Here is a 21,732-nt window from a genome sequence, read left to right as displayed (position 1 = left end):
CTGGCAGTATTTTCTGGGATCTTTCCAAGAAATCATCTCCCTCCTTTGCAGGGGAGACCGAGGGATTAGTTCCCCGAAGATTTTGCAAGTGGGGTTTTGGGGTTGGACACGTTTCATAAGCAGCAGAAATCGGGGCTTTTCCAAGGTTTCCAGCTCCGGGGCTGGACGTGGGTCTCCCCTTTGCTGGCTTGGGAAGTTGGGTGTGAAGGTGGTTTGGATGGTCAGAGTAGATGGTTTGATTTTTTTTTTATTTTTGGGCGGGGGAGGGAAATCAAATGGCAAAATCAGATTCTATTTTTTAAGGGATCTAAACGGTCGCAGGTTTGAAGAGATGAGCTGAGTGGAAGCTGCCTCCTGGCACTATTTTCTGGGACCTTCCCAAGAAATCCTCACCCCTTGTTGCAGGGGAAACTGGTGAATTAGTTAACACGACTTTGAAAGGCAGCAGGCGAATCCCTTTTCCAGAATCGCTTCAAATTAGATTAAACAACACCACGAGACTCATAAAACAACCAGTAAAAAGCTGCTTGGAAGGACTGTTGCTCTGTAGGTTCTCCCTGTCAGGAGCAGGGTTCAAAACTCCCTCTGAAGTGGGATTTTTATCACTTTTTTCCGCCCCCCCCCTCAGTATTTATCCAACAGTTCCCACGTCAGCGCTGGAAAATGTTTCTAAAACAGCTTTTGCCTCTTGATCTTGGCCTGGGGTGAACCCTCGTGGAGGAGCTTGAACCCCCCCAGTGAGTCTGGGTCGTGCTTTGGGATGGGGTGAGAGCTGGGGATCCTTCTCCTGGATCCGTGAACAGCTGGATATGGGACACAAGGAAGATTCCCCCTCGCTCCCACCCGAAACACCTCCCAAAATGTTCCAGTGAACCGGATTCTTCCCACCTTGGCCGGGTGACAAAACAGGGCTGAGGGATGAAACCCTGAGCCCCCAAACCAAAAACTAATCCTCAAATTCATCTGCACGGGCAACAAAAATCTCCCAAATTCACCGACGTGAGCAACAAAAAAAAAAACAAACCTCCCGAATTCAACAACGTGAGCAATAAAAAAGAAACCCTCCCAAATTCAGCAATGTGAGCAATAAAAATAAAAATCTCCAAAATTCACCAGTGTGAGCAATAAAAAAGAAACCCTCCCAAATTCACCAATGTGAGCAGTAAAAAAGAAACCCTCCCAAATTCACCAACGTGAGCAACAAAAATAAAAATATCTCCCGAATTCACCAACGTGAGCAATACAAAAAAAAAAAAACCCTCCCAAATTTACTAACGTGAGCGATAAAAAAAAAAACCTTCCCGAATTCACCGACGTGAGCAATAAAAAAAAAAAACCAAAAACCCTCCCAAATCTACCAACGTGAGCAATAAAAAAAAAAACAACAAAAACCCTCCCAAATTTACCAACGTGAGCAATAAAAAAAAACCCCTCCCGAATTCACCGACGTGAGCAATGAGCGCTCCAGAAAGGAGCAGCTCAAGGGGATCGGCTGCGTCTCGGAGCTTGTTTGTGTTGATGCGTTTCCAACCCCCGCTGTGTTTTTTTTTCCAGTCTGGGAACTTGAAAGGACCTGAGCGGCGGGGGCTGGGTTGGGCTGGGTTTGGTCGGGTTCTGTCGGGTTTTGCCCCGCCGCGATCGGCGAACGCTCCCAAATCCCGGCTCCCCGAGCGCTGCCCGCGATCGCCAGCGGTGACTCAGCGGCCCCGCGGCGCCCATCGGAGCCCATCCCGGGATGGGCCCGTCCCGCTGGAAAAGGGAGACGGGGCCGGTAGCAAGGGGGTGCTCTCGCCCCGGCAGTGGGGATGTGGGAACATCCCGGCTGCTGGAAAAGCGGCTCCGCGGGGGAAAAAGCTCCATCCGAAACCGGCGAGCCGCCGTTTCCCCCTCGATGACGCCGTTAAAAATAAAAATACTGATGCTGGAAATGAATCAATCCGGTTCCAAGCGCGGCAGAACTCTGGGGATTTGCTCCCCCGTGGCCGTGGATCGGCACATCCCGCCGGGATCCCTGGATGGGGGCCGGGCAGGGACCTGCCTCGGGCTGCCCAGAGCTCTCCGGGCAAAGCCACCCCCGGGAGGCCGAGCGGGGCCTGGGAAGGGTTTAATTAAAGCAGGAGAAAGGATCCCCGGGCGAGGAAGGCCGTGGTCACCTCCCCGGCTCTCCCGGGAAAGCCTCGTGCTGCAGAGCACGGAATTAGGGGGGATGTCCCAGAGGGGTCGGGAGAGCAAAGCGGGGGGTGGCTCCGGCACCAAACCACGGGAATTCCTGCGGGATCTCTCATCCCACGGCGTCTCCTCGCCTGCTTTGTGCCGCTCACGCCAAGTGAAGGTGCTCGGGGCTGCGGGTGGGACGTGCTGGGCCCCCCCAGGTGGGACAGTTCCCTGTGGAGAGGTGGAATTTGCCGTGGAGGGGGCACCGGGGGGGGTGAGGGCGCTGCCGGGCAGGGAGCAGAGCCAAGGGAGGAGGGACTGAGCGTTCGCAGCAGCTCAGCTGCCTGAGAGCCCCACTGGGGAATCTGGCTGGCTTTTTATCGCAGCAGGGGCTGGAATTAGGACGTCCAACCCTCTCCAGGTTGGTCAGGGTTGGGTATCCTGAGCTGCCTTAAATCCTCACACCTGTCCTGGGCGATTCACACAGAAATCAGGGCACTCAGAGTCCATTCTTAACCCTCCCTGACATTTTTTTGGTCTGTCTGAAACCTCCTCTGGGCAGACAAGGGGGCTTGGAGGGTGACAAGTTGACCATGAGCCAGCTGTGTGCCCAGGAGGGCAGTGGGATCGTGGGATTCCATTTGGGAAGAACGTGACCAGCAGGTCAGGGAGGGGATCCTGCCCCTTTCCTTGGCCCCGGTGTGTTGTGTTCAACTCTGGTCTCCACAGTTCAAGCATAAGGAACAACTGGAGAGGGTTCAGAAGAGGCCCACAAAGATGAGGAAGGTTCTGGAGCATCTTCCTGAAGAGGAGGGACTGTGGGATCTGGGCCTGGTTAGTCTGGAGAGGGGATCTCCTCAATTCACAGAAAGATCTCCTCCTTCTCCTTCTCCTTCTCCTTCTCCTTCTCCTTCTCCTTCTCCTTCTCCTTCTCCTTCTCCTTCTCCTTCTCCTTCTCCTTCTCCTTCTCCTTCTCCTTCTCCTTCTCCTTCTCCTTCTCCTTCTCCTTCTCCTTCTCCTTCTCCTTCTCCTTCTCCTTCTCCTTCTCCTTCTCCTTCTCCTTCTCCTCCTCCTCCTCCTTTTCCTCCTCCTCCTCCTTCTCTTTCTTGTCCTCATCCTCCTTTTCCTCCTTCTCCTGTTTTCTGCAATTCCTCAATTTATTTTGGGACAAACAACCAATTTCCACATTTTTGTGATGACTTTATCCGAATTTAAAGCTTTTCCCTCAAAGTGGAGCGACCCTCCAGCTCGCTCTGCTGAAGGCTGGGAATGGTTTTTGTGCTGCTGGTTCCGGTTCAGAATATAAAAAAAAAAGTAAATAAAAGTGCAAATAAAAAGAACAGATAAATGACAATCCGGTTTTATTGGACACGTTCCCAAAAAAAGAGAGAGGGGAAGGAAAACACCATGGAAGTATCAAAAGCTGTAGTTTTCTTTTTTTAATGGGACTTTCCAAAAATCAAGAAGAGACGGTGGGAGGTCAGAGGGGTGAATTCCATCAGGAAAGGGGGAAATCAGATTTGGGGCTCCGGGGTTCCTTTGGGATCCTGCTCCTCGTTGCCTCGTCTCCCACCTGCTGCACTTCCCAGTTTCCCAAAGGTCTTTCCTTCGGCAGAGGAGCCCAGACGTGGGGGAGAAGTTGGAATTCCCCCAGGAGAGGTGGACCAGGCCCTTCAGGCAGCTTTTCCAGGGTGATTTCCACCGGCTCAGCCTTTCACCTCGACCAAAGGCAGCGGGAAAGGGCGGCAGGACTTGGATTGTTGGATGATCTGGGAATTTTTTGAGATGATCTGGGAAATTTTTGAGCCACTCCAGCAAAAAAACCCCGCACGAGACGGGGACAGAAACCCAATTCTACAAACACTGCCCTTGCTTTTGAAGGATTCTTTGTCTCACACATCCTTTAGAATTTGAAAAATCCTACAGTTTGGAAAACGAGCCCTTTTCTGTAAGTTTGGGATCAGCCACCGCTGACCCCTCTGGCAAAGCACATCCAGGAGGTCACGGGGGAGGTGCCCAGGACAGGAATGGGAGAGAAATGTGGGAAAAGCCTTTGGATGAGCTCGTGGCAACTCGAATCACCCCCCCGAGGGTGGCACTTTTCAGGTGGAGGCACCTCAGGCTGCTCCCTGATTTTATCACCCTGAACCCCCGGCTGGGCTCGTGGGCCTGGAGGAGCCTGGCTGATCCTGGTTTTCCAACTCTGGCTGTGAATGGGGAAAAGAGGGATTTTCCATCCCCCTGGAGTGGCTCCCAGCAGGCCCTGTGCTCCCAGAATGAGGGATGTTTTTAAGAGGGGCCTCACGCTCACAAACCACTGCCTGGGATCTCTCGGCAGCCTCCCGGGGTGTTTCTACACAGCAGAAAAACAACCCCCATCCCCGGCAAAGGGGAGTTCCTGAACGTGGAGGAGCGAGTTGGGATCATCCCAGCAGTGCAGGGGGAGTTAAAACCACGTTCCCAGCCCGTCCCTGGGCTTCTGGGGAGCAGAACTGAGCTAAAACCCCACTTATTGCCTCCTCACCCTCTGCTCTCCGCTCTGTCTCGGCTGAGGCTGCTGGGCGGCCACAATTACAAACTTCTCGGCCTCATTAAAAACAAACAAACGGAAAAACAAACCAAATCCCCTTTGGAACAATCCCTTAGGCCCACGTTTTCCTTTTAATCCCATTTCAAGGGCTCGGGGAGCTCCGGCTGAGGCGTTTTCCTTGGCCTGTGATCCGGAGGTGTGAGAACCGCGGAGCTGGGCCGGGGCGGGCGAGGGGACGGAGGGGCAGGACGGGGGCAGGAGGGGCAGGAGCAGGAGGATGGTCTGGGAAGGGGCCAGGTTGGGTTCTACTCGGGCTCCGTGGCGTTCTTCAGGCTCTGGCTCTTGATGCTCTTTTTGCTGGAGGAGGTTTTGGAGACGATTTTCACCCCGGGGTTGGTGCCTTTGGCGCTCCCGGAGCTGAAGTTGCCCCCGCTGGTGCTCAGGCTGCTGCTGCCACCTCCTGCTCCGTGGCCACCTCCAAATCCACCTCCGAGACCACCTCCACCCCCGAGTCCAAGTCCTCCTCCACTTCCAAAGCTGTAGCTTCCTCCTCCTCCTCCTCCTCCTCCTCCGCCGCCGCCGCCTCCGAGACCAAAACCGCTCCCGCTGCCTCCTCCGAGGCCGAAGCTGCTTCCACCTCCTCCTCCGAGGCCAAAACCACTTCCACCTCCTCCTCCGAGGCCAAAACCACTTCCACCTCCTCCTCCGAGGCCAAACCCGCTTCCACCTCCTCCTCCGAGGCCGAAACCGCTCCCGCCGCCCCCGCTCAGGCTCAGTCCACCAAATCCTCCTCCCAAGCCGGCCCCGCCGGCCAGGCCGGAGCTGGAGCTGATCACAGCTGCAAGGAGAGGAAACCAGAGGGTTGGACACCTGCTGGCAGTCATGGAATCATGGAATGGTTGGGTTGGAAGGGACCTTGAAGCTCATCCCATCCCACCTCTGCCCTGGGCAGGGACACCTCCCGCCATCTCAGGTGGATCCAACCTGGCCTTGGACTCTCCCAGGGATCCAGGAGCAACCTCTGGGAAATCCATTCCAGGGCCTCATCACCTTCCCAGGGAGGAATTCCTTCCCAATATCCCATCTGTCCCTGCCCTCTGGCAGTGGGAAGCCATTCCCTGTGTGCTGTCCCTCCATCCCTTGTCCCAAGTCCCTGGAGCCCCTGTCCCTCCATCCCTTTTCCCAGGTCTCTGGAGCCCCTGTCCCCAGCTCTCCTGGAGCCCCTTCAGGCACTGGAAGGGGTTCCAAGGCCTCTCTGGAGCCTTCCCTTCTCCAGGCTGACACACACACTCATCCCATCCCATCCCAGCCCTGCCCTGGGCAGGGACACCTCCCACTATCCCAGGGATGGAGCAGCCACAGCTTCCCTGGGCAATCCCCCATTTCCAGGCAGGACCTTCACCCCCAGGACCTGACCCCGACTCCCACGCCCTGTGCGAGCCCCTGCTGAGGGTGGAGGGCTCCGAATGTCCGACTTGGGGTAACCCTTCCCTCTTCCCAAGGTCCCTCCCAGCCCCTCCTCCTGAAGCAGGACGGGCGATGGAGCCCCGGGACACTCACAGTAGCTGATGGGGTTCAGTCCCTCCCCGCTGAGCCTGTTGGGGGGCAGATGAGGAGCAGATCAGAGCCAAATTTGGGACACGGGCAGAGGAACCAACCCCTGACCGGGGAAAACCGAGAGCTGCCGAATTCCCGAAGGGAATTCTGCCCCCACCTGCTCTCCTCCCCTTCCAGCAGCTTCCTGTAGGTCGCGATCTCGATGTCCAGGGCCAGCTTGACGTTCATGAGCTCCTGGTACTCACGGAGCTGCCGGGCCATGTCGGCCTTGGCCTTCTGCAGGGCGTCCTCCAGGTCCATCATCTTGGCCTTGGCGTCCTTGAGGGCCAGCTCCCCGCGCTCCTCGGAGTCCCCGATGGCCGTCTGGATGGTGGCACACTGCAAGGCAGGGCTGGGCTCCCAACGCTGCTCTGCCCTCGGGGGGACGGTCCCCCAAGGGAGAAAACCCCTCTGGTTTCCTGGGATGTTCATGGAACGAGCTACTCCCGAGCTCCTTCACCCCCCGGCTGGAGTTGGAACGCCAGCCCGGCAACGACGGCCCGATAATGGAATTTGAGAGCCTGGAGCCCGGCAACGACAGCCCAATAATGGAATTTGAGAGCCCGGAGCCCGGCAACGACGGCCCAATAATGGAATTTGAGAGCCCGGAGCCCGGCAACGACGGCCCAATAATGGAATTTGAGAGCCTGGAGCCCGGCAATGACGGCTCGATAACGGAATTTGAGAGCCCGGAGCCCGGCAATGACGGCTCGATAACGGAATTTGAGAGCCCGGAGCCCGGCAATGATGGCTCAGTAATGGAATTTGAGAGCCCGGAGCCCTTTCCAGGAGGGAGTTCAACGCTCCAGTGAGGCTGTTAAAGCCCCCAAGCAGCAAAGCAGAGCTGAGGCAGCACCGAACGGGGCTCCACGGGCTCCTCCAGCCCGTCCCTACCTGGTTCCGGGTGTTCTCGATCTCGGAGCGGATCCTCTGGATGAGCCGGTTGAGCTCCGAGATCTCCCCCTTGGTGTTGCGCAGGTCGTCGCCGTGTCTGCCCGCCGTGGCCTGCAGCTCCTCGAACTGAGGGGCAGGAGGGAAAGTGAACCCTCTGGGGTGTCCCAGGGGACTGAAACCCCTCAAACTGAGGGGCAGGAGGGAAAGTGAACCCTCTGGGGTGTCCCAATTTACTAAAACCCCTCAAACTGAGGGGCAGGAGGGAAAGTGAACCCTCTGGGGTGTCCCAATTTACTAAAACCCCTCAAACTGAGGGGCAGAAGGGAGAATGAACCCTGTGGGGTGTCCCAATTCACTGAAACCCCTCAAACTGAGGGGCAGGAGGAAAAGTGAACCCTCTGGGGTTTGCCAAGGGACTGAAGCTCCTTAAACTGATGGGTGGAAGGGAGAATGAACCCTCTGGGGTGTCCCAATTCACTGAAACCTGTCAAACTTAGGGGCAGAAGGGAAAGGGAACCCTCTGGGGTGTCCCAGGGGACTGAAACCCCTCAAACTGAGGGGCAGGAGGGTGAATGAACCCTCTGAGATGTCCCAAGGGACTGAAACCCCTCAAACTGAGGGGCAGAAGGACAAGGGAACCCTCTGGGGTGTCCCAATTCACTGAAACCCCAAAAAACTGAGGGGCAGGAAGAAAAGTGAACCCTCTGGGGTGTCCCAATTCACTGAAACCCCTCACACTGAGGGGCAGAAGGGAGAATGAACCCTCTGGGTTGTCCAAAAGGAATGAAACCCCTCACACTGAGGGGCAGGAGGGTGAATGAACCCTCTGGGGCATCCCAGGGGACTGAAGCTCCTCAAACTGAGGGGCAGAAGGAAAAGTGAATCCTCTGGGGTGTCCCAATTCACTGAAACCCCTCAAACTGAGGGGCAGAAGGACAAGTGAATCCTCTGGGGTGCCCAATGCACTGAAACCCCTCACACTGAGGGGCAGAAGGACAAGTGAACCCTCTGGGGTGTCCCAAGGGACTGCAGCTCCTCAAACTAAGGGGTGGAAGGCAGAATGAACCCTCTGGGGTGCCCAATGCACTGAAACCCCTCAAATTGAGGGGCAGAAGGAAAAGTGAACCCTCTGGGGTGTCCCAGTGCACTGGAACCCCTCAAACTGAGGGGCAGAACGGAGAATGAACCCTCTGGGGTGTCCCAATTCACTGAAACCCCTCAAACTGAGGGGCAGAACGGAGAATGAACCCTCTGGGGTGTCCCAAGGGACTGAAACCCCTCACACTGAGGGGCAGAAGGGAATCATCTGGGGTGTCCCAAGGGGGCTCCTTGAGCTGAGGGGTAGAAGGACAAGTGAACCCTGTGGAGTGTCCTAATTCCCTGAAACCCCTCAAACTGAGGGGCGGAAGGGCGAATGAACCCTCTGGGGTGTCCCAGGGAACTGAAGCTCCTCGAATTGAGGGGCAGAAGGGCGAATGAACCCTCTGGGGTGTCCCAGGGGCCAAGCCGTGGCTCCAACAGCCCCGTTCCCATGATTTCCCGTGGGATTCCGGGGCCCTTCACCTTGGTCTGGTACCAGGCCTCGGCCTCGGCGCGGCTGCGGTTGGCGATGTCCTCGTACTGGGCCTTGACCTCGGCGATGATGCTGCTCAGGTCCAGGTCGCGGTTGTTGTCCATGGACAGGATGACGGCCGTGTCGGACACTTGGGCGCTGAGCTGGGCCAGCTCCTGCAGGGAAACACGTGGGAATGACTCCCCTCCTTCCCTGGGGGTGGTCCCCGGCCGGGGGGTGACACCGGGACGGGGTTTGGGGTGTGTCGGTACCGCCTCGTAGAGGGCGCGCAGGAAGTTGAGTTCGTCGCTCAGCGCGTCCACCTTGGCCTCCAGCTCCACCTTGGTCATGTAGGCAGCGTCCACGTCCTGCAAAAGAGCAGCCACAGGAACTTCTGGAGCCTCCTCTCAGCCCAGAAGAGGGCTTGGCTCGTGGTGCTTTGGCTCGGCAGTCACGGAATCATGGAATGGTTGGGGGAGCAGCCGGGCTCGGCACAGAGCACTGGGGAGAGGGGCAGCTCTTGCCCCGAAAAAAGTGGGATTGGGAAGGGGATAAGGAGAGAAATCCCAGCTGTTTGGCCTCGGCACCTGGAGTTCCTGGTGCTTCTGGCCCCCCTTTGTCTCCCCACGGCCTGTTTTTGCCCAGGTGAGCCCCGGGTGTGTGGTGGGACAGGGGCAGGAGGAGATTTTCGGCCGCCCCTCAGCCCCCTCCATTCCTTTCCCCCAAACCACGATCCCAATGGGGGTTTAAAGCCCTTCCAAAGGACCAGGACGCAGCTCCATGAGTTCTCCCATGGCTCAGGACATTCCCAGGGCTGGGGTGGGCTCAGCATCCCAACCCCTCCTGTCTCACCCACCTTCTTGAGCACCACGAACTCGTTCTCGGCCGCCGTGCGCCGGTTGATCTCCTCCTCGTACCTGCAGGGATGGAGGGCAAAGAGCTGCTGGATCACACCTGGGCAAGCAGAACAGGTGCCCAGGTAGGGCTGCGAGGGGATCTGGGCATCTCCAAGTCAACCTTCCAGTTCAAAGGTCCCCTCTCCTCAAAGGGCTGAAAGGACAGTTTTGATTTAAGGCTGGAGGGACGAGGAGAGCAGAGCTGGTTTAGGGGATTTTCCTCTGCAAGTGCCACCACAAGGTGTCATGTCCTGGCTGAGTTGGCATTTCCTGATGGGAAAAATGTCCATGGACCCTTTCTGGGGTCCTCCAAGGAGAGAAACCTCAGAGCAGTCCTGCATTAGGAGGGATTAACTGGGTTCTGTTACAGGCTACACCACAAACTGGAGATACTTTTTCCCCTTTCCTGTAGAAATTCCCACGAGTATCTCAGGTCTGATGTTTGCCTTCCAGAAATGGGCATTTTTAAGATTAACCACAGAATCACAGAGAAAAAAAAGTCTGCTGAGTTGGAAGGGACCCACGAGGACCTCCCAGTCCAAGCCCTGGCCCTGCCCAGACCACGCCAAAAACCCCCCCAGTCCCAAAATCCCAACTCCTGAGGGTGTGGTCCAAACCACCAGACCACCAGGTATCCCCCAGAACTTTGGACAAGCTCCAAGGACAGTGTGCCCTGAAGAAGATGAAGATGAGGAAGAAAGGGCCCCAAAACACCCCCCCAGACTCAATTCCTGAAGGGGGGGTCGGGGGGTGGAACGGGGAGAAGGTCGGGGGGTGGATACATCAGGGATTGGAGGGACATTATTATAAAACTGTAACTCTGGGTCAGGGGGTGGATAAATCAGGGCATTATTATAAAATGATTATAAAATATATAATGGACATTATTATAAAACTGTAACACTGGGTCAGGGGGTGGATAAATCAAGGCATTATTATAAAATGATTATAAAATATATAATGGACATTATTATAAAACTGTAACTCTGGGTCAGGGGGTGGATAAATCAGGGCATTATTATAAAATGATTATAAAATATATAATGGACATTATTATAAAATTTTAACACCGGGTCGGGGGGTGGATAAATCAGGGTATTATTATAAAATTATAAAATGATTATAAAATATATAATGGACATTATTATAAAACTGTAACACCGGGTTGGGGGGTGGATAAATCAGGGATTGGAGGGACATTATTATAAAACTGTAACACTGGGTCAGGGGGTGGATAAATCAGGGCATTATTATAAAATGATTATAAAATGATTATAAAATATATAATGGACATTATTATAAAACTGTAACACTGGGTCAGGGGGTGGATAAATCAGGGCATTATTATAAAATGATTATAAAATATATAATGGACATTATTATAAAACTGTAACTCTGGGTCAGGGGGTGGATAAATCAGGGCATTATTATAAAATGATTATAAAATATATAATGGACATTATTATAAAACTGTAACTCTGGGTCAGGGGGTGGATAAATCAGGGCATTATTATAAAATGATTATAAAATATATAATGGACATTATTATAAAATTTTAACACCAGGTCAGGGGGTGGATAAATCAGGGTATTATTATAAAATTATAAAATGATTATAAAATATATAATGGACATTATTATAAAACTGTAACACCGGGTTGGGGGGTGGATAAATCAGGGATTGGAGGGACATTATTATAAAACTGTAACACTGGGTCAGGGGGTGGATAAATCAGGGCATTATTATAAAATGATTATAAAATGATTATAAAATATATAATGGACATTATTATAAAACTGTAACACCGAGTCAGGGGGTGGATAAATCAGGGATTGGAGGGACATTATTATAAAACTGTAACACAAGGTCGGGGGGTGGATAAATCAGGGTATTATTATAAAATGATTATAAAATATATAATGGACATTATATAAAATTGTAACACCGGGTTGGGGGGTGGATAAATCAGGGTATTATTATAAAATTATAAAATGATTATAAAATGTATAATGGACATTATTATAAAATGATTATAAAATATATAATGAACAATATTATAAAACTGTAACACCGGGTCAGGGGGTGGATAAATCAGGGTATTATTATAAAATGATTATAAAATATATAATGGACATTATATAAAACTGTAACACCGGGTCAGGGGGTGGATAAATCAGGGCATTATTATAAAATTATAAAATGATTATAAAATATATAATGGACATTATTGTAAAACTGTAACACCAGGTCAGGGGGTGGATAAATCAGGGCATTATTATAAAATTATAAAATGATTATAAAATATATAATGGACATTATATAAAATTGTAACACCAGGTTGGGGGTGGATAAATCAGAGCATTATTATAAAATTATAAAATGATTATAAAATGTATAATGGACATTATTACAAAATCATAACACCAGGTCGGGGGGCAGCAGTTTTGTATTTCCCAGAGCCGGGAGAGGCTTCATTCAAACCTTCCCTTATCTTCCCTCCTCTCTAAATCGCCCCGGAGGGTTTTTTTTCCTCCCGAATCTTTCAGGCCACGCCTCCCAGGGGACACCCACTTGTTCTTGAAGTCCTCGACGAGGTCCTGCATGTTCCTGAGCTCGCCGTCCATGCGGCCCCTCTCGCCGAGGAGGTTGCCCAGCTGCCGCCGCAGGTTGCCCACGTAGGCCTCGAACAGCGGGTCCAGGCTGCTCTTGCCGGAGTTGTTCTTCTGCCCCTGCTCCTGCAGGAGGGTCCACTTGGTCTCCAGCACCTTGTTCTGCTGCTCCAGGAACCGAACCTGAGCCCGGGGAGAGGTTGGGCACGGGAATGAGCAGAGACCCCGGAGCAAAGGCGTTAAATCAGGGAATCACAGGATCAGCCGGGTGGGAAGGGACCTCCGAGATCATCCAGCCCAACCCTCGCTCCAACCCCGCCGTGGTTCCCAGCCCGTGGCACTGAGGCCACATCCAGTCTGTCCTTAAACACCTCCAGGGACGGAGAATCCACCCCTTCCCTGGGCAGCCCATTCCAATGGCTGAGCACCCTCTCTGCAAAGAAATTCTTCCTAATCTCCAACCTAAACCTCCCCTGGCACAGCTTCAGACCGAGCCCTCTTGTCTTGCTGAGAGTTGCCTGGGAAAAGAGACCAACCCCCCCCCGGCTCCCCCCTCCTGTCAGGGAGTTGTGCAGAGCGATGAGGTCTCCCCTGAGCCTCCTCTTCTCCAGGCTGAACAGCCCCAGCTCCCTCAGCCTCTCCTCCCAGCACTTGTGCTCCAGTCCCTTCCCCAGCCTCGTTGCTCTCCTCTGGACCTGCTCCAGCCCCTCAATGTCCTTCCTGAGCTGAGAGCCCAGAGCTGGACACAGCACTCCAGGGGTGGCCTCACCAGCGCTGAGTCCAGGGCAGGAATCACTTCCCTGGACCTGTTGGCCACACTGTTCCTGAGCCAGGCCAGGGTCCATTGGCCTTCTTGGCCACCTGGGCACACTCTGGCTCCTGTTCAGCTTCTTGTCAAATCCTCTGGATTATCCAGCCCGTCCCTCACCTGAGCAAATCCTCCCTCAGTGGACAGTTCTCTTAATTTATGAAGCCAAGGAGCAACGATTGGAAAACGAGGGTTCAGCTCTTTCCCCACCGGTTTTACTTTAACATCCTTTGGGGTTGTTTTTTTTTACCTTGGAAGATATTTATCTTCCTTCCTTAAAGCCAAGTCTTCTACAGTTAGAAGACTTAATTGCCTTTCCCTTGGCTCACACGTGCCACAGATTTATCCAATTAAAGGCTGAGGGAGGACTCAAGCTGAGTCACCATAAAAGGATTTTATCTCGCAGGCCATAACCAAGCCCAACACACATGTTGTGATTCCCCACAGAGAGGAGGTCGAGCCACCAGAGCTGGACTAAAACTGCCTTGTTCTGTTTAAACTAATCCTAAATGCTATTTCTCAGGCACAAAACCTGGACCTAATGCTGTTATTCCAAGCACCAAGCCTCGTTTTCTGCCCTGTAACTGCTCAGCAGGACGTTATTTTTGAGGGGTTTGACGAAGACCCGCAGGCAGGGAACGGGCAGGAGACGAGTGTGGCTCTGTGGAGTTGTGTTTTTGTACCTGCAAGGCTCGTTCTGTCCCTCCTCCGAACCCGCAGCCCCCGCTGGAGCCTCACCTTGTCGATGAAGGAGGCGAACTTGTTGTTGAGGCTCTTGATCTGCTCCTTCTCGTCCTTGCGCACCTGGCCGATGTTGGGGTCGATCTCCAGGTTCAGGGGGGCCAGCAGGCTCTGGTTCACCGTCACCTCCTGGATTGTGCCGACCCCGGGGGGGCCACCGGGAAATCCTGCCGGGCCCCTGCCCCCTCCTAACCCCCCGGGGAACCCTCCCAGCCCCCCGAGGCCCCCAAAGCCGAACCCTCCTGCTCCTGCGTGCCCGCCCCCAAAGCCCAGCCCCGCAGCTCCTCCACCGAAGCCGAACCCCCCTCCTGCCCCGCCGAGCCCCAGCCCGAGCCCAGCGCCAGCCCCTGCACCCCCAAACCCTCCTCCTCCTCCACCGAGCCCCAGCCCAGCACCCCCAGCACCGAGCCCCAGCCCAGCACCACCCCCTGCACCCCCTCCCAGCCCGGAGCCCCCTCCAGCTCCCCCCCCAAAGGCGGCCCTGAAGCTGCTCCCGACCCCGATGGAAATCCTCTTGCTGCCCCCGAGGTTGTAGAGGCTCCTGCTGCCAAAACCTCCCCCGCCACCGCCTCCACCTCCCCCGACGAGCCTCCCAAAGCCGCCCCCTCCTCCTCCTCCTCCTCCTCCTCCTGCCCGTGCCACGGACACGGAGCTGAAGCCAGCCCTGCTGCTGCTGGGCACGATGGCCGAGGCAGCGCTGTAGGACCTGCCCCCGGGCCCTGCCCTCATGCTGAAGGTTCTGTTCATGGTGCAGGAGGGAAGAAGAGCCCGCTAGGGAGGGAAGAAGAGCCCGCTGTGGAGGGACGAGCCCGCGGGCGAGACGCGGCGCCCAGAGAGACTCAGCTCTCTGCGGGCAGGCAGGGTGGGACTCCCCTTTTATCCCCCCGCCAGCTGGGCTTGGCTGCGTGGAAGTCCAGTGATCAAGCCGGTGCCTTCATGGTTTTGACGTGCCCGGAGCCAGGTGTCTCCCTGAAACTCGGGTGAGCACTGATGGCACTCGAACACACCTACGGGGCCGCTGGGGATCTGCTCAGCTGGAAGGGGTTACCTAACGCCCGGATTCCTGGCAGGGACAGCCCAGCCCTGGGTGCAGAACCTCTGCAGGGACGTGCTGGGTTAACCTGGATTCATTTCTCCAGACCTGGGAGTGCTCAAATCCAGGTTGGAGCAACCTCAGAGGGTGGAAGGTGTCCCTGGTCCAATAGAAGGTGTCCGTGATCAAATAAAAGGTGTCCTTGGTCCAGTGGAAACTGTCCCTGGTCCAATAGAAGGTGTCCCTGGTCCAACAGAAGGTGTCCGTGGTCACATAAAAGGTGTCCCTGGTCCAACAGAAGGTGTCCGTGGTCACATAAAAGGTGTCCCTGGTCCAGTGGAAACTGTCCCTGGTCCAATAGAAGGTGTCCCTGGTCCAATAGAAGGTGTCCCTGGTCCAGTGGAAGGTGTCCCTGGTCCAATAAAAGGTGTCTCTGGTCCAACAGAAGGTGTCCCTGGTCCAATAGAAGGTGTCCCTGGTCCAGTGGAAGGTGTCCCTGGTCCAATAAAAGGTGTCCCTGGTCCATTGGAAAGTGTCCCTGGTCCAATAGAAGGTGTCTCTGGTCCAACAGAAGGTGTCCCTGGTCCAATAGAAGGTGTCCCTGGTCCAACAGAAGGTGTCCCTGGGCCAGTGAAAGGTGTCACTGGTCCAATAAAAGGTGTTCCTGCTCCAGTGGAAGGTGTCCCTGGTCTAGTAGAAGGTTTCCCTGGTCCAATAGAAGGTGTCCCTGGTCCAACAGAAGGTGTCCCTGGTCCAATAGAAGGTGTCCCTGGTCTAGCAGAAGGTGTCCCTGGGCCAGTGGAAGGTGTCCCTGGTCCAATAAAAGGTGTCCCTGCTCCAATAGAAGGTGTCCCTGGTCCAATAAAAGGTGTCCTTGATCCAGTGGAAGGTGTCCCTGCCCATGGCAGGGGGTGGAACTGGATGGGTTTTAAGATCCCTTCCCACATAACCCATTCTGGGATTCCATTATTCCCTCACTGTGGATCCCAGAACATCCCGAGTTGGAAGGGACCCAGGAGGACCATCCAGTCCAGCCCCCAGCCCCGCACAGGCCCATCCCCAGCAGTCCCACCCTGCACCCCAGAGGATCATCCAAACCCTCCTGGAGCTCTGGCAGCCTCGGTGAAGTGACAGAAAAGGCATTTTAAAGGTACTAAACCCAGCAATCACACCCAGGGTACCCCAGCTCTGCTCTCGAGGTGCAGCAGATCCACACAGAGCTCAGGGCAGAGTCCTGTGAGAATAAAATGGCCAAATCTGGACCAAAATAACTCCTGGGGCCTCTTCCCCTGGAGGAGAGGGCGGGTGAGACGCTGATGAGCCCTGACAGCTCTGCTGGGGCTCCCATTTCTCCAGTCTGCTGTTCCCACTGGCTGGGCAGGGACTGCCTGCTGGGCTGGCACAAAGAGGTCCTGATCCACTTTGCCTCTTTCCCATTTCCACATATTTAAATGTCATCCCAGGTTTTGGCCCGTTTTTGTCTCAGTTATTTGGTTTAGGGCAGGTTTTTCTGGGCTTCTCTCCTTGATGTTTTCACTTCCAGAGGACAATTCCATCCCAACCAGAGGCTGCTGCTGGGATTTCTCCTGCCAAGTGATTGTGTGATCGATGCATTTTCATCTTGACCTCAGAATTATTCCAGTAAAAGAGGTCGATTTTCTGGAAAACTCCCTGCCCAGCTCTCTGGAAGGATGTGATTTGCCTGCTTCATGTTGCCAGTCCTGAGTTTCTGGTTCTTTCCCAGCTCTGATTCCTTTCAAAGACCTTTGAACCTTCCATTCAAAACGCCACCAAAAGCAGGTTTTTAACCAGCACGAAAAACACTCCCACAAATTCTCCTTCTTTTACTTCCTGGAGTCCTTGGGGGAAAAAAAAAAAAAAGGAAAAAAAGAAGAAAGCTCCAATTGAACGGGGTGTGGTAACACTTTCTGGCACCTCAGACTTTGTAAACCTGTGTTTGGAGTATTTTATTCCCCAAATTTCAGAGCTCAGCTGGTTTTCAGCGCTGGCTTTGCCCGGGCCCTGCACATGACTGGAGCTTTAAACACATTTCCAGGACAGGACTCTACACGCCCTTCAAAACACATCCGTGAGCCCCAAGTGCTCCAAACCCACGAGGGATGAGGTAAAATCCCACTGGCATCTCTGGCAGAGCAGGGAAGCAGCTGCTGCTGAGCACAGAACTCCAAAAATCTGATTATCCGGGGGGAAAAGCTGCTGGGGAGGCTCCAAAGGGAGCACAAACAGGGAATTTCCCTCTGCAGGCAGAGATTATTCCAGGCTGGAACAGGCTGGCTTTGGGAAATGTCAGTGTGGGTCTGCCTGGGATGTCACTGGGAATTCTGGAGCACCCACAGCCTGCAGGGTTTGCAGCAAATCCAAGCCTGGGATGTCACTTTGGATGTCACTGGGAATTCCCAATCACCCACTGCCTGCAGGGTTTGCAGCAAATCCAGGTCTGGGATGTCACTGGGAATTCCCAATCACCCTCTGCCTGCAGGGTTTGCAGCAAATCCAGGCCTGGGATGTCACCTGGAATTCCCAATCACCCACTGCCTGCAGGGTTTGCAGTAAATCCAGGCCCGGGTGCGATGGGAAAACGAGGTTTGTGTTCACGGTTCCCCGAGCCCAGGGAAAGCAGATGGGCCTGAAGCTGCCCGGGGAAGGCAGATGGGCCTGAAGCTGCCAAACGGGGAAAGCAGATGGGCCTGAAGCTGCCAAACGGGTTCACTGGGAGAGCGGAGTGAACAGAATGGGATTAAAGGTGGGGCTGCCCAGAAAGGGGGGAATCGTCACTCGAGGCTCTCACCCTCCCCTCCCTCCGGCCCCGCCGGGCAGGAGGGGTGAGAGCCACAAAAACCACCCCCTGTCCCTGCTGGGCTGGGCTCTGGCGAGGAGCAAACGAGGCCTGGGGGCTCCAGAGCCAGAGGAGGACGTGGGGAATCCGTCTGTCCGTCGGGATTCCGTCTGTCCACCGGGATCAGCGCTGCCAGACCCCGGGTTCAGGGAGGAAGAGGGGGAATGGAAGTCAAATATACGGAATAAATCCCTCCCTGGGAGGGGGGGAGGCCCTGGAATGGATTTCCCAGAGGATGCCCCATCCCTGGGAGTGTCCAAGGGCAGCTTGGAGCCACCTGGGACAGAGGAAGGTGACCCTGCCCGTGGAACTGGATGGGCTTTAAGGTTCCCCCAACCCAACAATTCCACGATTCCGTGACTCCAGACCTGTCAGTCTGTAAAGGGGCACGTCCAGAGTGACCCCCTGCAGGATTTGGCCTCCAGTATGTCCCAGACCCACAATCCTGGGCTTCCTTCTCTCCAAAACACCCCGAGCTCCGGGACAGGAGAGGCTGGGAAAGGTGGGGCTGTCCAGCCTGGAGAAGGAGAGGTTGGGGTGTGGAGACCTCCCAGCACCTTCCAGGATCTGAAGGGGCTACGAGGAAGCTGGAGGGGGACTCTGCATCCACATTATCCAGGACAAGGATAATGGGTTCAAAGGGAAAGAGAGGGAATTGAAGTTAAATATACAGAATAAATTCCTTTCTGGGAGGGTGGGGAGGCCCTGGAATGGATTTCCCAGAGGATGCCCCATCCCTGGGAGTGCCCAAGGGCAGGTTGGAGCCACCTGGGATAGTGGGAGGTGTCCCTGCCCATGGAACTGGATGGGCTTTCAGGTCCCTTCCAACCCAACCACTCCATGATCCCACAATTCTGGACTCTGCCGAGCCACAAAGGGGCACATCCAGAGCTGCACCGTGCAGGATTTGGCCTCCAGCCTGCCCCAAAACCACACTGCTGGCCTTTTTGTCTCTCCCAAACACCCTGATCTACATGAACACCTGAGAGCAGGCAGCAGCAATCGTGGGTTTTGCAACACCTGCGAGTCGAGGACAGGGATGATTAAAGGTTTTCTCCCAGAAACAGCAAGAGCTGCTGGGCTGCTTTGGTCCCCTGGGGACCTGGCTGGGGTTGGGTGTGCAGGTATTGCTTGGCAGGGACACCATCAACATAAATTATGAGCTGTCGGGGCACTGGAAGCTTCTTGTTTGGGTGTTTCTGCTTCTTATTTACATGGAAATGAGGTGAAGTCCGAGCCGAAAACAGGGAGAGAACCAGTTCCAAACCACCTGTAGGTGGGTGAGTTTTGCCTCCTCACCAAGGGCTGGTCCACTTGGCTTTCAGCACCCCCCGCCCAGGTGTTCTTACATTTAATTAAGTCTCGTTAGTGCCCTGCCCCTCGTTGATCTCCCCCAAAAAACCCCCGGAGAAACCCCAGCGTGGGGAACCCGAACCCACCGCGCCCGTGAGGGGACAGGACCAGGGTGGGTTTGGGGACAGAACCGGGGTGGGTTTGGGGACAGAACCAGGGTGGGTTCGGGGACAGAACCAGGATGGGTTTGGGGACAGGACCAGGGTGGGTTTGGGGACAGAACCAGGATGGGTTTGGGGACAGAACCAGGGTGGGTTCGGGGACAGAACCAGGATGGGTTTGGGGACAGGACCAGGGTGGGTTTGGGGACAGAACCAGGGTGGGTTTGGGGACAGAACCGGGGTGGGTTTGGGGACAGGACCAGGGCTGGGTTTGGGGACAGAACCGGGGTGGGTTTGGGGACAGAACCAGGGTGGGTTTGGGGACAGAACCGGGGTGGGTTTGGGGACAGAACCAGGGTGGGTTTGGGGACAGAACCGGGGTGGGTTTGGGGACAGAACCAGGGCTGGGTTTGGGGACAGAACCGGGGTGGGTTTGGGGACAGGACCAGGGCTGGGTTTGGGGACAGAACCAGGGTGGGTTTGGGGACAGGACCAGGGTGGGTTTGGGGACAGAACCGGGGTGGGTTTGGGGACAGAACCAGGGTGGGTTTGGGGACAGAACCGGGGTGGTTTTGGGGACAGAACCAGGGCTGGGTTTGGGGACAGAACCGGGGTGGGTTTGGGGACAGAACCAGGGTGGGTTTGGGGACAGAACCGGGGTGGGTTTGGGGACAGAACCAGGGTGGGTTTGGGGACAGAACCGGGGTGGTTTTGGGGACAGAACCGGGGTGGGTTTGGGGACAGGACCAGGGTGGTTTTGGGGACAGAACCAGGGTGGGTTTGGGGACAGAACCAGGGTGGGTTTGGGGACAAAACTAGGGCTGGGTTTGGGGACAGAACCGGGCTGGGTTTGGGGACAGGACCAGGGTGGGTTCGGGGACAGAACCAGGATGGGTTTGGGGACAGGACCGGGGTGGGTTTGGGGACAAAACTAGGGCTGGGTTTGGGGACAGAACCGGGCTGGGTTTGGGGACAGGACCAGGGTGGGTTTGGGGACAGGACCAGGGTGGATTTGGGGACAGGACCAGGGCTGGGTTTGGGGACAGGACCAGGGCTGGGTTTGGGGACAGAACCAGGGTGGGTTTGGGGACAGAACCAGGGCTGGGTTCATCCCCAGCACACCAGCGAGCACAGACCCAGCCTGGCAGGAGGGCTGAGCTCAGGCCAAGCCTGGCAGGAGGGCTGAGCTCGTCCTCCAGCCCTGGGAAGAAGCCCTGAGTCAGCAGGGAAGTCTGGGAAGCCGAGTGGGACGTGGGGGAATAAATCACCAGGAATTAGCGCCCGGCTCTGGGTGAACCTTTCACGGGGCAAAGGAAGCTGCCCACACCCTGTGCTGCTCCCAGAGCTGCCAGACTGGGCCAGGAGACGTGGATTTGTCCAAAGGGCAGCTCAGAGCGGGGTTGGCTCAGGACTGGCTCCCAGGGGAGCCGTGGGAAGGGAGAAGCTGCAGGGCCGGTTGGTTTTCCCGGCACCCAGCTGTGCATCCAGCTGTGAGTGTCACCCTCAGTGTCACCCTGAGTGTCACCCTGAGTGTCACCACGGCCAGACCTTCCCAGCCTTGTCACAGAGACCTGTCAGAGGGTCAGTGGCCCTCTGGGAACTGGGGACTCCGCCAGAGCTTCAGGAGCACTGGGACAACGCTGGGGCACAGGGGGGGATTTTTGGGGTCTCCTGTGCAGGGCCAGGAGTTGGATTCGATGATCCTCGGGGGTCCCTTCCCATTCAGGATATTCCATGATATTGTGCTCCTTGTGGGTCCCTTCCAGCTCTGGTTATTCCATGATCCCATGAGTTTAGAGGTCAGGGAGTGTTTGGACAATGCTCCCAGGGACAAGGTGGGATTTTTGGGGTTGTCCCCTGCAGGGTCAGGACTTGGACTGGATGACCACTGTGGGTCCCTTCCCACTCAGGATATTCCACAGTTCCCTGACCCTCGTGGAGAACAGGTTTTGGGTTTGATCCCTGTACGGACCATTCCCTTAAGAGTTGGACTCGATGGTCCTTGGGGGTCCCTTCCAGCTCAGAGTATCCTGGCATTCTAAATCCCAGTCTCCCAGAATGGTGGGAGAGGGTTTTCCCCTCCCTGGAAGGGGTGTTGGAGGGGCCCATCCAGCCACAGCTCCAGACTCTGCTCTCTGGGAGGGTTCCCATGTTTGGGGCCGGGGAGGAGCCCCTGGGGATGCATTTTTGGGAAGCTGCACTTTGGCTTTCTCCAACCAACCCACTCCACGAGAGGGCTCCAGGGGTGGGCTGGAGGATTATTCCTCCCTGACCACCTGAGCTGCTTCTCAGTGATTCCTTTGAACCAGGCCTGGCTGCCTTTCTGTGCCTCCAGAGCTCCCAGGCCCCGTGAGGGATCCCAGGAGTTCCTCACATCCCACGAGTGTTAAATATCCTCCTTCCCCCCTCCTTTCCAGACTTCTTTGTGGCCACACTAATCACTGGATGGGACAAAGGCATGCAAAGGTGCCTCGGGAAGGAGACCAGACAAAAACTCGGTTAAAACTCTGCTTCTTGAAGCTCCAAACCCCACCCCTTTGGAGACTGAGGAAATCTGTAATCCCGAGGAGGGAAATCAAGCCCAGCATGAATTATGCATTTCGTTTAT

At 55.3% G+C, this 21,732-nt stretch overlaps 1 protein-coding gene across 1 annotated transcript; it reads right to left on the bottom strand.

Moving 5' to 3' along the window:
* Positions 1–4,989: 4,989 nt before the first annotated feature.
* On the bottom strand, positions 4,990–14,527 carry LOC116799914 (keratin, type II cytoskeletal 5-like). Its single transcript, XM_032713375.1, has 11 exons — positions 14,134–14,527; positions 13,778–13,965; positions 12,194–12,414; positions 9,583–9,643; positions 8,999–9,094; positions 8,738–8,902; positions 7,175–7,300; positions 6,399–6,619; positions 6,245–6,279; positions 5,466–5,522; positions 4,990–5,294 (listed from the first exon to the last, which is right to left on the bottom strand). The coding sequence occupies exons 1-11, from the start codon at positions 14,525–14,527 to the stop codon at positions 4,990–4,992; spliced, it is 1,869 nt and encodes a 622-aa protein (XP_032569266.1).
* Between the last annotated feature and the right edge of the window lie 7,205 nt (positions 14,528–21,732).

Source organism: Chiroxiphia lanceolata, chromosome 30 (genome assembly GCF_009829145.1).
Source record: "Chiroxiphia lanceolata isolate bChiLan1 chromosome 30, bChiLan1.pri, whole genome shotgun sequence".
Classification (NCBI taxonomy): Eukaryota; Metazoa; Chordata; class Aves; order Passeriformes; family Pipridae; genus Chiroxiphia; species Chiroxiphia lanceolata.
The sequence above is the reverse complement of the archived record's forward strand: the minus strand, read 5'-3'. Positions and strand labels throughout refer to the sequence as shown.

What these genes read in the sequence shown, in the direction of transcription:
- LOC116799914 (XM_032713375.1), bottom strand. Translation starts at nt 14,527, where the DNA reads ATGAACAGAACCTTCAGCATGAGGGCAGGGCCCGGGGGCAGGTCCTAC. An exon ending in AGGAGGAGGAGGGTTTGGGG is followed by an intron (nt 13,966 to 14,133) that starts GTGCAGGGGCTG and finishes GGGGGTTAGGAG; the next exon opens with GGGGCAGGGGCCCGGCAGGA. An exon ending in TCGAGAACACCCGGAACCAG is followed by an intron (nt 6,620 to 7,174) that starts GTAGGGACGGGC and finishes CCTGCCTTGCAG; the next exon opens with TGTGCCACCATCCAGACGGC.